The following is a 14,293-nucleotide window of genomic DNA, read 5'->3' on the forward strand; positions in this document are numbered from 1 at the left end:
TTAAAGAATTTGCTCTCTTGACTTTTTTCTTTTTTTATGTGCAGAGGTGGACATCGAGGGTATCGAGTTCACCCCTGTCGAGGTCGACAGCGTGGGGAGCATCAGCGACCCCGAGGAAGAGGAGGTGGAGGATGAGGAGGAGGAGGACCACTACAGCCTCCAGAGCAGCTCCAGCGACACCAGCTACACGGCCCCACATTCCCACAGACTGCAGCCACACCACTGTTAGACTCCCGTGGCCCGATGATCCAGTTCCCCCCCCCCCCCAAAATCCTCCAGACCACCACCAACCAACATGACTGTGTGTAGCCACAACACACATCAATGCAGTCCACAAAGGCGCTACCTTATAAATGCCACACAAGCCTACTCGACAGCTCGCCCTCCCCAACCCTTGTTGTATCATGTCCCAACCAACCAACCAACCAACCAACCAACCAACCAACCAACCAACCAACCAACCAACCAACCAACCAACCAACCAACCAACCAACCAACCAACCAACCAACCAACCAACCAACCAACCAACCAACCAACCAACCAACCAACCAACCAACCAACCAACCAACCAACCAACCAACCAACCAACCAACCAACCAACCAACCAACCAACCAACCAACCAACCAACCAACCAACCAACCAACCAACCAACCAACCAACCAACCCCTTAGCCTAGTGTAGCTAGCTGCAGGCTCACATACAGCAGTGGGGGACTTCTGTGGTGAGAAGCTTTAACTTTTTGGGAGTGTATGTATGCGTGTGTTTGCATGTGGCTGTCAGATGATAACACAACAAAAAGCTCTGTCTCATCTCCACATGGCAATAGCACGCAGAAAAAGGCCTTAAAGTATGCAAATGACCTCCGTCGGTTTCCGCAGTCTGTACACACCTAGGACCTCATTAGCCTGCCACATCACATAGTACGAGCAATAGTCACACACATGAGTGAGAAGGGAATGTCAATAATGTTCCTACGCCAGAATCAGGAAATATTTTAGCTTGGCACCAACGAGGTGAAGGAGAACTAGTCGGCCTGGTTGTAACAATGAAAGGACGAAAAATACAGTGCACCAGCGCTCTAAAATTCCCCTAAAATCTTATTTCATTTGTACAGTTAAATTGTATTTATACAGTTCCTAGTCGTAACAGAAGCTACAGTTGCGTTCAGAATAACAGTAGTGTGTTGAAAAAATGAGCAAAGTTTAAAATGCTAAGTAGTTACATGTTTCATGGAGTCCGGCCATTTTAACACACCACTGCTAGCCTGAAAATAGCTGCCATTTTGCTTCTGTTATTAGACTAAGGCGATCCTCCAGATTGAACGGTTTTCAAAAAAGCGACATTCTGCCTGCTTCTTGCCGTCTTCATGCGAAGCTAATCTAAGCTAGGCTAATCGAGTCCACCGGCCGTATTATAATTCAATTTTTTGGAACAAAAACAAGCAGGAAGAGTCACGGAGCTGCCGCAGGGAACTGAATAATTTTATTAATTGGTGTGCCCCCTCTCCCCATCCACCCCTCGCTGCCATTTTTTTTTCTCACCACTACTCCACACTACTGACCACTACACTATAACACCCTATGGTGTGGATGGACTACTATGGCCTTTTCGCACTTCAGTAGCGAAGCGATGTAGCAGAGCATGCAGGAGGAGGGTGCTTCCTCCGAGTGTTTCAAATGATTCCCTCCGGGACCACGAGGCGCCACCGGAGACTCGCGCCCCTTTTTTTCTTAGAATGCCAAACCACCAAATGGCTGAATCGGCGTTCCTCTGCAGCAGCTCTGTCACCTTGTTTTTTATTTTTAACGTTGTTCTTAAACATCACCTTAAGATGACTAACTCTCATCATGTTCTTGTCACAGTCAGTCATATTTGTAAGAGAAATAATCTTTTTTTTCTTAACCTTTAAGGTTACAAACGACAGTCACTATTGACGGAGGAGGCGCTTCTGTTGGCCATTTCAGGCCACATCTTTGCGGGGAAAAAAAAAAAAAAGGTCCATGTTAGACCTTGTAAAACAAAAAAAGAAAAAAAATTAACAAATCTCAAATCCACACAAAAAAAATCACTATATTCGCCAGTCTAGTCTATTTCTTGCATTACATTTTGTATTCTATTTTCCTACATGTGCTCTTTTAAAAAAAGTGATGAATATTATTTTTGTGTGCACATGCATACTAATTTTTGTATATATAATATGCAAAACTGACTACGTATGGATGTATACACAAATACAATACAAAGCCTTTACAGAGATAATAAGAATGTTCCAAATGGTTTTAGTTGGGTAGATGGCCTAAAGTCTCACCATATGACCCCCCCCCACACACACACACTATTATCTCTGTAAAGGCCAATTAGTGGAAACAGTCTCCTTAGATTGTGCAGATGTACCTAATGTAGTGACCGCTGCGTGTATGTATAGCTTTGTATCGAAATAGAAAGCTGGAGCTAAATCCAGAGAGAGACTTGTGGAAGGGAGTACGGGGGCAGACTCTCCTGCTGTGTTCTGTGCCTTGGTGAGCCACCCGGCCCTGACCCCGCCCCCAAAGCCCGGTCCCCGACTCAGGTTGCCCTCCACCCCTTGTCACCCATCAACTCGAAACATCAACCAAAAACACTTCCAACCAGCAGGGGGCGTGCCAGGAGAGGTCCACGCACCCCCCCACCCCGACCTCTACCCCCACCCACCCCCCTCCACACTGGTAACACCCCACGGCAGCTTCTAGTTGGCCCCCCTCCTAAAATGGTCACCACCAGGGGCTGGACCTTTTCAGGCTTGAAACTTGTTTGATGCGGATTATTTTTTTTTTGTTTTATTTTCAAAGACTTTGTGTTAGTGGAGCGGGCGTGGCCGGGAGAGGAGCGATATTCAAGAATAATTGACCCGATGGCAGCTTTGCGGCGTGATCGTCTCCCCGACGTCCCAGCTAAGGCTCGGCTCCAACAACAGTGTTTGCTTGTTTCTGTTTGTTAGCTTCCATGCTGGCACAGCAATACGACCATTGTGCGCTTTTTGCAAGGTGCAGCCAGGGTTTTATTTGATCTTTGCGTTTTCGTCTGGAAGACAAGCATTTTTTTTTTTTTTTTTAGCTTATGACTCTGTGGTGCGTTTAATGGTGACCAACTCTTGACGACCTCCTATCTGCACTCTCTTCAAACACTGCAGGAGGGCCAAGAAAAAAAATATGGAGATTTAAACGAAACAAAAAAAGCTTTTTTTTTTTTTTTTTTGTCATTGACAGTTTACATTCATGTCGAGAATTTGAACATGACCGTTTGTAGCGTTCCTTTTAGTCTGTTAGTTAAAAATGTTTGGTAGCACATTGTTGCCACACACCAAAAAAGGCTCAGTGTCACGTAATGACGTAAAAAGCTTCTCGCTCCTAAACCAGAAGGACCACACCGCCCGATGGTGGCAGCGAGTTCAGTTCAACTGACTTCACAATATGTAGCACTTTGCCAAATAGTGAGCAACCCCCCCAACGAGGCTCACGTTGTTTATTGCCACTCCCAGTTCCAATTAACTGTTAAACTAAACACAAAACTGCCCAAAGGCCCCACGAGCTTATCTGTAAGCAATCGATTGAACACAAATATTCCAGCAACCACGACGCCTCGCAATATAACAGTATTCTCATATATTCTTTATCCTCTGCATAGAACAACTGATATTAAGTGCCGTAGAGATGAGCTCAAAGCATAATTGTCAGTTACTATGCATCGTAGGACACATCCTGCTAGAATAGGATTAGCTGCTGCAAAGAGGAAAGGACCGCTGACAAATCAAATAGGATTGATTCGTCATCATGAGTCTATCTGAGCTATACTGCCTCCAGGTGGTCAAGCCAGGCACGCAAGAAGGAACAGACTTTCAGATTCTTATAATTCTATTCTGTTATCACTGAATGTTTTTAGAAGTGACACTGAGCCTTTTTTTTCTCTTCCGTGTGGCAGCGATATGCTTTGATTAAAAAAAAAAAACATTAATGGAATAAAAGATGATCTCTTGCACAGAACCTTCCCTGTGGGGATGAGGATGGAACGAGCGAGGCAATTTGTGGGCCACACATGAGATTAGAACAGGATTCAGTGCCCATGAGTTAGGGTAACTTGCAAGATAAATTCCCCAAAAGATGCACAAGTCCTGAAATTATGTTGGAGAAATATGTCAATTATAACTTCTTTTTACTACTTTTATCTTTTAAAAGTATGCCATTTTCTTTTTAAAATTATTACCTTGATCCCAAATCATGACAATTTCTGACTGTTCTCCTAAAATAATTTCTTTCTTGCATCTATTTTAATCCTAAATAAGTTCCTTATTTTTGTATAAAGTATATATTTTTTCTTGTAATATTTCCCCTTTTTCCCCCTCAACATCAAACACTTTGTCAATGACAAAAAATATCAAATTAATACTGTAAAATTAAAATATGACCGTTTTCCTTAGAAAATAAAATCACCTCATAATATTAAGAAATTATTAGGTTAGAATTTATTTTCCCAATTTTTTTTAAACAATTTATTCCTAACAGAAAAATTACCAAAAATAGACAAAAAAGTAGTGTATTTTAAACTGGTAGTGGTTCTTTTTTTTTCTTCTTTTTTTTCTTTTCCGTGCGGCACTTACAGCCCTTGGTAGAATGTGAGCGGCTGACATAGTCAGCAGCTATAGAACAAAACCAACCTTTCAACGACGTGCCTTGTTATAAATGTATTTTTTTAAAAAGTAATTTAAATTGTAAAAAAGAAAAAGAGATTATGTATGTAATAGTCAGTGACTGATTATCCACTGTATCTGCTCTAAGTGCAAATGGGAGGCACAGATTGAACACACCATGATGATGATGAAGATGAGTGGTCTGCTGTGCATCCTAGGTGCTTGTCAAATCAATATTCCTGCCAAATACAAAAGTCACTTTTGAAAACCCTCACCATGCCGGATAACTAGAGAGATTTATGAAAGGACACTCAAGTCGAGATGTGTCTCGACGGCGAGCAGGGGGAGCGTTCTGTGCTAGAGACCTGTTGAGTTATGTTCCTGATAGCAGATATAAAAACAAGGTTTTTGTGCGTTTGTGAGTTGTGTGTGTGCGAGCGCGAGTGTGTGTGTGTGTGCACGAGTACCTGGTGCTAGCTATGTTTGAGCAAACACTTGAAGGTATTGTGTACGTTCTCATTGTAATATAATTAAAATGTTTTCTACTTAAAATGTGGCCTCGCCTTAATTATTGGCTTGTGTGGCGAGTCACATTGTTTATGAAATATACTACAGAGCAGTGATTTTTTTATTTTTTATTTACACAACAACCTGTATAATACCGCCCCTCAATTTTTGTCAAAAAAAAAAAGTTTATTCACAAAATTTTACAGTACATCACAGCAAATTAAAATACTTTTAGAACACATTTTTAAACAATGGAATCATTTTAAAACTATTTCAGCCCCAATTAGAAGCAGAGGAAAATAAATATTTTACAAGCTTGATGTCAAAGGAAAGACAAAAATTAGATTCTCTAGACTAATAAAAATTGACAGAATTCTCGCAATACAGGTCCCTAATGAGCAACAATTTGTCTTTAAGCCGACCTTTGCAGTCAGTGATATGTTTCATATTAGCAGGCATCAATTGCATGCAGTGTGAGTCATTTTTAACATTTCCTTTTGCTGTACAAACAAGATTGTAGCCTTGCACACCCACTCTGTGTTTTTGCCTTTACATGCACACACAATTCCATTTTATTCCATTTGGCATGACGCATCAAGGTGTGTCTTTGAACGAGTGACTATTTAGGCGTAAGTAAACGATGTTGCGTGCAAGTTGCAAGCTTTTGTCTGTGTCATCATGTTATAATAAGTCAGATGTGTTTTTAAAGATCACAAAATGGGAATGACGAGCAATCTTGATAAAAAGTAGTATCTTATGATATGGATTGAAATGATGACTGCAGTTGTGAAATGTGCTTCCGGGCTAATACCCTGAGACTTTCCAAAGTGCAGGTTGGCTGTCTCCTCCGTCAGACGTACTGCCGAGGGTTCTGCGTGGTGGAAGACGCCAGGCTCTTGGTGGCTCCTTTAGCCTTGTCGGAGGCTTCCTTCACTGGATCCCTGAGCAGCCGCTGGGGCGTCTCTCCTGCGTCTGCACAAAACCAAAACACTGGCTGTGACTTGAATGTAAGTTTGAGACACGCTGCCAATCTACTGTGACCTAACCACTGACTCTCTCCTCTGCTACAGTTCACGTTAAGCCGCTACACGTCATTTGCATACTCACCAGGCCGCTGACGTCTGAAGGTGGCGGTGGGGCAGAATCACACAACAGCGATAACGCATCGGGCGCCATAGACGGTGCGTATTTTTGCCAAAAGCATGCTTTAAGTGATTCTGATTGGATGGACAAGGACCTTTTTCCTCTATTAATGTTTTTTTAGATGCTGTGTTTGTCGTCATGTGGACCAACCTTGCAGATTTGACAGCGCGTATTCCAGCCCTTTCATAGCTTTGGCTTGGTTGCTTTTGAAGCGGGCCAATCCAAACTCCTGAGTGCAGACAAGGAGGAAAAACAGGAAACTTGTTTACATGCAGGACAGATATGAAGAGCATAACTTCCTGTTTTGAATTTTTACGCCCTGCGGCATAAAATGTACTTTCTTGCATGAAGCAGTTGAATGTGTGTAAACAATTTAAGGTGAGGAGTTTGCGGTATTAATGAGACGAAAAGTCTCATTACCTGGATGGGTCGAGAGAAGCCGTAAATGCCGGAGGAGATCCATGCCTCTCGTTTCAGTTGGGTGATGCCCGGCAGCTCTTCCGAGTCTCGGAAAACACAACGCTCCTCCACCGACTGATGGGAAAACAAAAAAAAAGATAAGTCCAACAAAGCTTTTTGTGAAACAAAATAATCAAATTGCCTGATGACAGCTTCCAAATGTTTTTTGGACCATTTGTAGAGTTGCAGTGGTGACCACGAATCACCTTCATTGGTCTGTATTTACTTTCAGTGGATCGGCTTTCTCACCATGAGAGTGGTGTGGTTGAGGTTCCAGGTGTACGTTGTCAGACTCCGGCTGACCGGGTCCACGATGGAGTCCTCCACAATGTACACGGAGCGTGACATGCCAGTGGGGAAGAAGCGCTCGGCCCAGCGCGGCAGCCGGTTGGTCTTGGTGAGCAGACGTCTGGAAAGGAGCCGGTGGTCCGTGGTCACCTCGCGGTACACGACATCCTCCGTGAGAACGTGCGTGCTGGACAACCACAAGAACGTTCAAATGTGATTGAAGAATACAACGTCAATGATGTTATGAGTTACCTGAAGGGGTTGGGATAGCGCTGCCAGAACGCAGACACGACATGGTCCCACGTGTCGCCGATGTCACTTTTGCTAGTAAAGTACTTGACCATTGTTCTGCTGATGGTGGTCCGACTGATGTGTCAAAGTGCAGTCACTTGTGACGACACCATAAAAACAACAGGATGCTGACTCCATCCAAAGTCTGGTACAGTTCTGCAGAGGTGAAACGATTATTGATGGGGACCTATCATGGATAATTCATTTGTTATTTACTTGTTGTACGCAAAAGAGGAAAAAAGCAGACTACAACTACATTTTTTATCATTTCTTTTGAATAGCCATATTTTCAGTGAACGAAAGTGAACGAATCACTTCCTAAAGTGATTCGTTCTTTTTTCAGTTAGTATAACTTTCACCAGTAGATGTCAGTAATGTACATTGAAGCTGGTGCCGCCTCGCAGTCAAATAAAACGAAGAAGAAAATGACGTCACTTCCCGTTCACGAACGAACGTAACAACTTCTGTAATGCGCGTTTTTTCCAAGCTAACGGCTAACTTTATTCTCTGAAGGGATGCACCGTTATGCAACAACGGGGAGATTATGCTTCTCTTTGGGTAATCTTGATCTTATAACACTTTTTTAACACAGTTTTTAAATAACGTGTATGCATATATACGCCTAAATATCGTTATCCAATAGATCTACTGCAATTTCACATTGGATTGCTGGTTTGAGATTTACTTTTAATATTATTATTTTTGATAAACATTTGTGTTAAAACTTGTCTGGTGTTTTATTCCTTGTTTTTATAGTCGCCAATTAAAACATAAAAATCAGACATTTGGTTAACTGCTTTATATGACAAAATGTGTATGTATATCTACTGCAATTTCACATTAGATTGCTGGTTTGAAATTTACTTTTATTATTTTAATAAACATTAAAAATCTGTTAAAACTTGTCTGGTGTTTTATTCCTTGTTTTTATTTTTTTGGCCATGAAAACAAATATCTGACATTTGGTTAATTGTTTTATATGACAATATGTATATGTGTTTTACGTTGTGTAATATGTGTTGGTGTCCCCCCCCCAAATAAAGAGCAAGTACTCAAATGCACATTCTTGACATGTACAAAAAATGCATAAAGTTATTAAGTACACCTGAAAAAGGCGGTGTACCTAAAGGAGTGTCCGTGTGACGTCACAGATCAAACAGCCAATCAGAAAGTGGGGGTCAGGGCGGGTGTGGCACTTTTCACTTTTAGTCAAGCTTTGGCCATGTTTTTCCCTAATGAACTGGCCTGTTATTAGGTACACTTGAAAATGGCGGTGTACCTAATGGAGTGTCCAAGTGACGTCACAGATCAAACAGCCAATCAGAAAGTGGGGGTGAGGGCGGGTGTGGCATTTTTCACTTAAACCAGGGGTGTCGACCTCCAGTCCTCGAGGGGCCGCGTTCCAATATGTTTTCCAAGTGACCCTCGTTAAGCGCACCTGCGTGAAAAGTTTTAGCCACTTTCACGTTCAAAAGGAGCTAAAACTTTTCACGCACCTGCACTTAACGAGGGAATCACTCGGACACTCCATTAGGTACACCGCCATTTTCAAGTGTACCTAATAACAAGCCACTTTATTAGGGAAATATCATGGTCAAAGGTCACAGGTGTCAAGCTCTAGTCCTCGGGGCCGCGTTCCAATATGTTTTCCAAGTGACCCTCGTTAAGCGCACCTGCGTGAAAAGTTTTTGGTCACTTTCACGTTCAAAAGGACCTAAAACTTTTCACGCACCTGCGCTTAACGAGGGAATCACTCGGACACTCCATTAGGTACACCGCCATTTTCAAGTGTACCTAATAACAGGCCACTTTATTAGGGAAATATCATGGTCAAAGGTCACAGGTGTCAAGCTCTAGCCCTCGGGGCCGCGTTCCAACATGTTTTCCAAGTGACCCTCGTTAAGCGCAGCTGCGTGAAAACTTTTAGCCACTTTCACGTTCAAAAGGAGCTAAAACTTTTCACGCACCTGCACTTAACGAGGGAATCACTCGGACACTCCATTAGGTACACCGCCATTTTCAAGTGTACCTAATAACAGGCCACTTTATTAGGGAAATATCATGGTCAAAGGTCACAGGTGTCAAGCTCTAGCCCTCGGGGCCGCGTTCCAACATGTTTTCCAAGTGACCCTCGTTAAGCGCACCTGCGTGAAAAGTTTTTGGTCACTTTCACGTTCAAAAGGAGCTAAAACTTTTCACGCAGGTGCGCTTAACGAGGGAAGCACACGGACACTCCATTAGGTACACCGCCATTTTCAAGTGTACCTAATAACAGGCCACTTTATTAGGGAAATATCATGGTCAAAGGTCACAGGTGTCAAGCTCTAGCCCTCGGGGCCGCGTTCCAACATGTTTTCCAAGTTACCCTCGTTAAGCGCACCTGCGTGAAAAGTTTTAGCCACTTTCACGTTCAAAAGGAGCTAAAACTTTTCACGCACCTGCACTTAACGAGGGAATCACTCGGACACTCCATTAGGTACACCGCCATTTTCAAGTGTACCTAATAACAGGCCACTTTATTAGGGAAATATCATGGTCAAAGGTCACAGGTGTCAAGCTCTAGTCCTCGGGGCCACGTTCCAACATGTTTTCCAAGTGACCCTCGTTAAGCGCACCTGCGTGAAAAGTTTTAGCCACTTTCACGTTCAAAAGGAGCTAAAACTTTTCACGCACCTGCACTTAACGAGGGAATCACTCGGACACTCCATTAGGTACACCGCCATTTTCAAGTGTGCCTAATAACAGACCACTTTATTAGGGAAATATCATGGTCAAAGGTGTAAAGCTCTAGTCCTCTGGGCCGCGTTCCAATATGTTTTCCAAGTTACCCTTGTTATACACACACAACTGATTCTAAAGATTCAGATCACTTAGAAATGGAATGCACTTCACTAGTACAAAAGAGTGCATGGAATTGTTGGGTGCTGGTTGAAATAGCTGACTGGTTAGTGACACCAGCTCTTGCTTGGTAAGACCTTGGTTCGAACCCAGGTGCAACTAAATACATATATGTGCTTTTGTTGTGCAATTAACCCTTTATTTATTTATTTATTCCTTTTTTTACCTCGTGTAGTGTACCTATTGAAGTGTCCATGAGGTGTACCTACACATATTGTCATTAACCAAATGTTTGATTTTTACGTTTTAATTGGTGAATATAAAAACAAGGAATAAAAGACCAGACGAGTTTTAACGTAAATGTTTATTAAAAATAACAATATTAAAAGTAAATTTCACACCAGCAATCCAATGTGAAATTGCAGTAGATATATTGGATAACAATATTTAGGCGTATATATGCATACATGAATGACATACCAGCTCTGCCGAACCCCTGAAGCCGGCTCACCGAACCCCTAGGGTTCGTTCAGGCAATGGTAACATTACCCCGATTGCTGTGTCACGATAGCAGAGCGGTTAAGGCTCTGCCCGGTTAATTATTCTTATTTCTTTGCGTCACGGGTTCAAAACAGTTGATGACTTTTACACACACACACACACGCACGCACGCACGCACGCACACACACACACACACACACACACACACACACACACACACACACACACACACACACAAAATAGCAAACACTAATGTGTGTATATATATATATATATATATATATATATATATATATATATATATATATACACACACACATATATATGCAAAAAATAGCAAACACTAATATATATATATATATACACACATATATATATATGCAAACGAGACGCTTTGTTCAGTTCCATGTCGCTGTGACGAATCTGCAGTCGCAAAACACAAAACTGCGCAACTCGCCTTACAATAACAGTCGTAACTCGAGACGGGGAGCAAGATAACATGGGAGCAACTTGACATGTAACACCAGGAGTACGACGGTGTTAAGTTAAAGGTTGATTTACGAGCGTGCTAATGTTGCTTTACGACGGTGAGCGCCGAGAGCCCTTCTTCGCAGAGGAGCTTACACCTCACCTCACAAATCGTCGTCGTTTAGTTAGTGATTATTGTTTTTAGATATGCCCATTGGAACGAGAAGTAAACAATGAGAGGACGTTTGCTAACATATTCAAGCAGGGTAAACCCCGGCGACAATGAAGAAACATCAACATTTACCTGTTACTTCGACGAAGGAAATGCTGGCTGGTATAGGACTAGATGTCTTGTTCAAGCGTCTTACGATACTAAACTATAATTGGCCATTTTACACCGAAGACATCTTTGACGATCATTTCATGCCTCGCCACTTGTCACCGCGGCCAAGGAAGGAACTGCAAACATGGCGCACGTAATGTGACCTAACGCTACGATCATTTTTAAAAACAAAAATAAACATATCTTTATTTGCATAGTGTTTCGTTGTTTGCATTTTTTTTCGTATGCAAATAAAAATAGTTTATTTTGCATTAGTGACAGCAATTAAACAGGTAGATATTTTTACGCATATTACCATAAGAAGTTCATCCCCTGCCCTGAGCTTCTTTATCTGTTAGCATCACAGATAACAGGCATGTACTGTTGCGCAAAACCACATTAGCATTGGTTTGTAACCATTTGACTGTATAATCAAAATGACATTTGCACTGAAACAAAATGTTATTTTTACAACCATCTTAAGCTACTGTAATGTATTGCAACATGGTAAGCGTCAAAGATAGAAAGAGGCACGGAAATCTCTTTCCCAGGCCTTCTCTTGTTGTTCTTTTCTCCAAATCTGTTTTTTCGTCTTCCCCTTCCGGCCCCGTCCCTCTTCCTCTGGACGCTGTGGTTGCACTGCTTCCCGATCCCCCGCTTTGAAGTGAGTCACTCTGGCTCTCGTTATTGCCCCGTAGCCGAGGCCTTTCTGGTCCCGCTTCAGGACTGTGGCCACGGGTCGCTTGGGTCCTCGTCCATCCGGACCCAGGCCCCAGCCGGGCCGCCAGCCACAGCTGAGCATCATCTTGTAACTGTTGGCGGAAGGTGGGAGACAGTAGTACGGAGCTGGCGGGGGGCGTTTCATATTGAACTGATGCAGCGTGGAGGACAGATGAGATGACAGGCCGCTTGTATACTCCACACCGCATGCTTCGCACCACCGAGGCTGGGCCGAGCTTGTGGTAGACAAAAGACGACATTCATTAAAAAACGAATTAGACGAATGTATAACCCTTGGTATCAATGTTTCAAGTGCTTGGGACAATTTTTGCTCATCAAGAAGAAAGACTAACAAACCTGGTATGAGTTTGTTGAGGTGGACTCATTCCATAGTTCTCCAGTTCCTCCAACACGCCACTGTGGCCCGCTGAGGAGAAACCAGGGGATATGTCATGAGACCAGTACACACAGGCACATCATCAACATGAGCAGATGTTTACATACCCTCCAAGGCAAGATCTTTGGCATCCCGACCCTGAGTGTCAACAACGCCCACCCAGGCGGCGCCTTCCTCCAACAGCAGCCTCACCGCGGCTCTTTGTCCTGACCAGCTTGCGCACATCACGCCAGTCCAGAAAAAGGTATCCTGAAAGACCAATGAATAGTGTTAGTGTTTCTATTTGTTATTTTTTAAAGGGAAAATGGGAAATTAGCCCTGAAGTTTGGATACCCTAACTTAACTGGACACAAATTGGAGCATAACCTACCTGGAAGTTGATGTCCACACCCTTCGAAAGCAAGTCCTTCAACCCAGCAAGGTCTCCATCTTGGGCAAAACGGAGCAGTCTGAGACCCTGGAGCTCCGTGGACATCTCAGAGTTGACATGTCCACTTGTGGTCTCTCTTGTTCGGTTGCCTTCCGCTCCTTCAGTCGTTCTTCTTTCCGTCCCCACGGCTTGTGTTTCAGTCCTCCTTTTACCGGAACCCCTATTCGTCTTCGTATTTGCACGATGCTGTCCAGAGGGTCTCATTAAAGTCACTTGATTATCTATGAGGAGGTTTTCATAGAACTGTCTGGCCTCTTGTCCGCTGGATGTGCTGCTTGTTTGAGAAGGCGATGGTTCAAACGCCTCTATGCTAAAAATGTCCTGTTTTCTGGCACGGGTAAAACCTAACCCAGCCATCGTGGTTGAATAATTCCACTATTTGCTTTTACATACCTCCAGTGATAATTTATAGTGCAGTTCCCGTTGACAACAAGCTAACATTAGCTAATATTTTCTTGGCAAGCGGAGTCTTTCGTTCGCTGTCGTCGTTGATTATCACGGCAGATAACTTATCATTATCCTGCTAATGTGTACGCGCGATTAAAATAACCTTTGTAAAGAGAAAATAACATCAACGTGTCGCTAAAATAAACAATTATGTTACTAAGATAGCTTACCACACTGGGCAGTGAAATACAAGACGTGACAATTTCTTCTTTTGAGGATAATCATGGTGCGTGTGATCACAGCCAAAGTTTGTGCTGCCCCCTAAAGGATTTGAGGTGAAGTGCAAAAATCCAAAAAGGGCCTAGCTTCATTAGTTTTTAAATGTATTAATACAAATGCACGTTCAACTGTTTAACATTCAAGGCCTCCACTTGTTCTTCTTGAAAATCTAAAACAATCCCTAAATTCAAACTAATAAAACAACAACTTCAACTTTTCATTAGTGGCTGACTTGGACCTTGACAAAAGTTGAGACAACCGAGTTTATTTTCATAAGTCTCAATGCAACAATGCAGTTTTGCACTGCCTGCACATAATATAAAGGCAGCCCATTTGTTTTGTATTTTACAGACGCTCAAACCCTCCTGACATGATTTAAGAAAAAGAATCACCTGTTTCCTTTAGTTGGTATGAGGGATGCAATGGTACTCTTACCATTACCTACCTAATACTGATAGTAATACATCTTTCGACTGATGAAATTTTATTTTATATATATATATATATATATACACATATACATATATATATATACACATATACATATATATATATATATATTTATTTATTTATTTATTTATTTATTTTTTACAGTAAT

The 14,293-nt window shown here is 42.4% G+C and overlaps 3 protein-coding genes across 4 annotated transcripts in view; 1 reads left to right on the forward strand and 2 right to left on the reverse strand.

The window, feature by feature from the left end:
* Positions 1–8,081, forward strand: part of mxd4 (MAX dimerization protein 4) — a 22,792-nt gene extending 14,711 nt beyond the window's left edge. The window contains exons 6-9 of one of the 2 annotated variants that reach the window (XR_015857903.1): positions 45–723; positions 6,006–6,179; positions 6,243–6,353; positions 6,437–8,081. Coding sequence is in view for 1 of the 2 variants with exons in the window: in XM_088372905.1 (XP_088229031.1) it covers positions 45–229 (185 nt within the window). In the remaining variant the exon portion in view is untranslated. Of the gene's footprint in view, positions 1–44; positions 5,218–6,005; positions 6,180–6,242; positions 6,354–6,436 lie in introns of those variants that run through there. The other variant, XM_088372905.1, reaches the window with a different exon arrangement.
* On the reverse strand, positions 5,286–11,606 carry prelid1b (PRELI domain containing 1b). Its single transcript, XM_088372906.1, has 6 exons — positions 11,465–11,606; positions 7,315–7,509; positions 7,024–7,249; positions 6,736–6,849; positions 6,466–6,544; positions 5,286–6,144 (listed from the first exon to the last, which is right to left on the reverse strand). Exons 2-6 carry the CDS (start codon positions 7,404–7,406, stop codon positions 6,023–6,025), a joined length of 633 nt encoding a protein of 210 aa, XP_088229032.1. The 5' UTR covers positions 7,407–7,509; positions 11,465–11,606; the 3' UTR covers positions 5,286–6,022.
* On the reverse strand, positions 10,538–13,803 carry gpank1 (G patch domain and ankyrin repeats 1). The gene is made up of 4 exons (XM_088372903.1): positions 12,970–13,803; positions 12,707–12,848; positions 12,560–12,629; positions 10,538–12,438 (listed from the first exon to the last, which is right to left on the reverse strand). Exons 1-4 carry the CDS (start codon positions 13,384–13,386, stop codon positions 11,997–11,999), a joined length of 1,071 nt encoding a protein of 356 aa, XP_088229029.1. The 5' UTR covers positions 13,387–13,803; the 3' UTR covers positions 10,538–11,996.
* Positions 13,804–14,293: the final 490 nt, after the last annotated feature.

Source organism: Syngnathus floridae, chromosome 4 (genome assembly GCF_059516105.1).
Source record: "Syngnathus floridae isolate MCC-2025c chromosome 4, RoL_Sflo_1.0, whole genome shotgun sequence".
NCBI lineage: Eukaryota > Metazoa > Chordata > Actinopteri > Syngnathiformes > Syngnathidae > Syngnathus > Syngnathus floridae.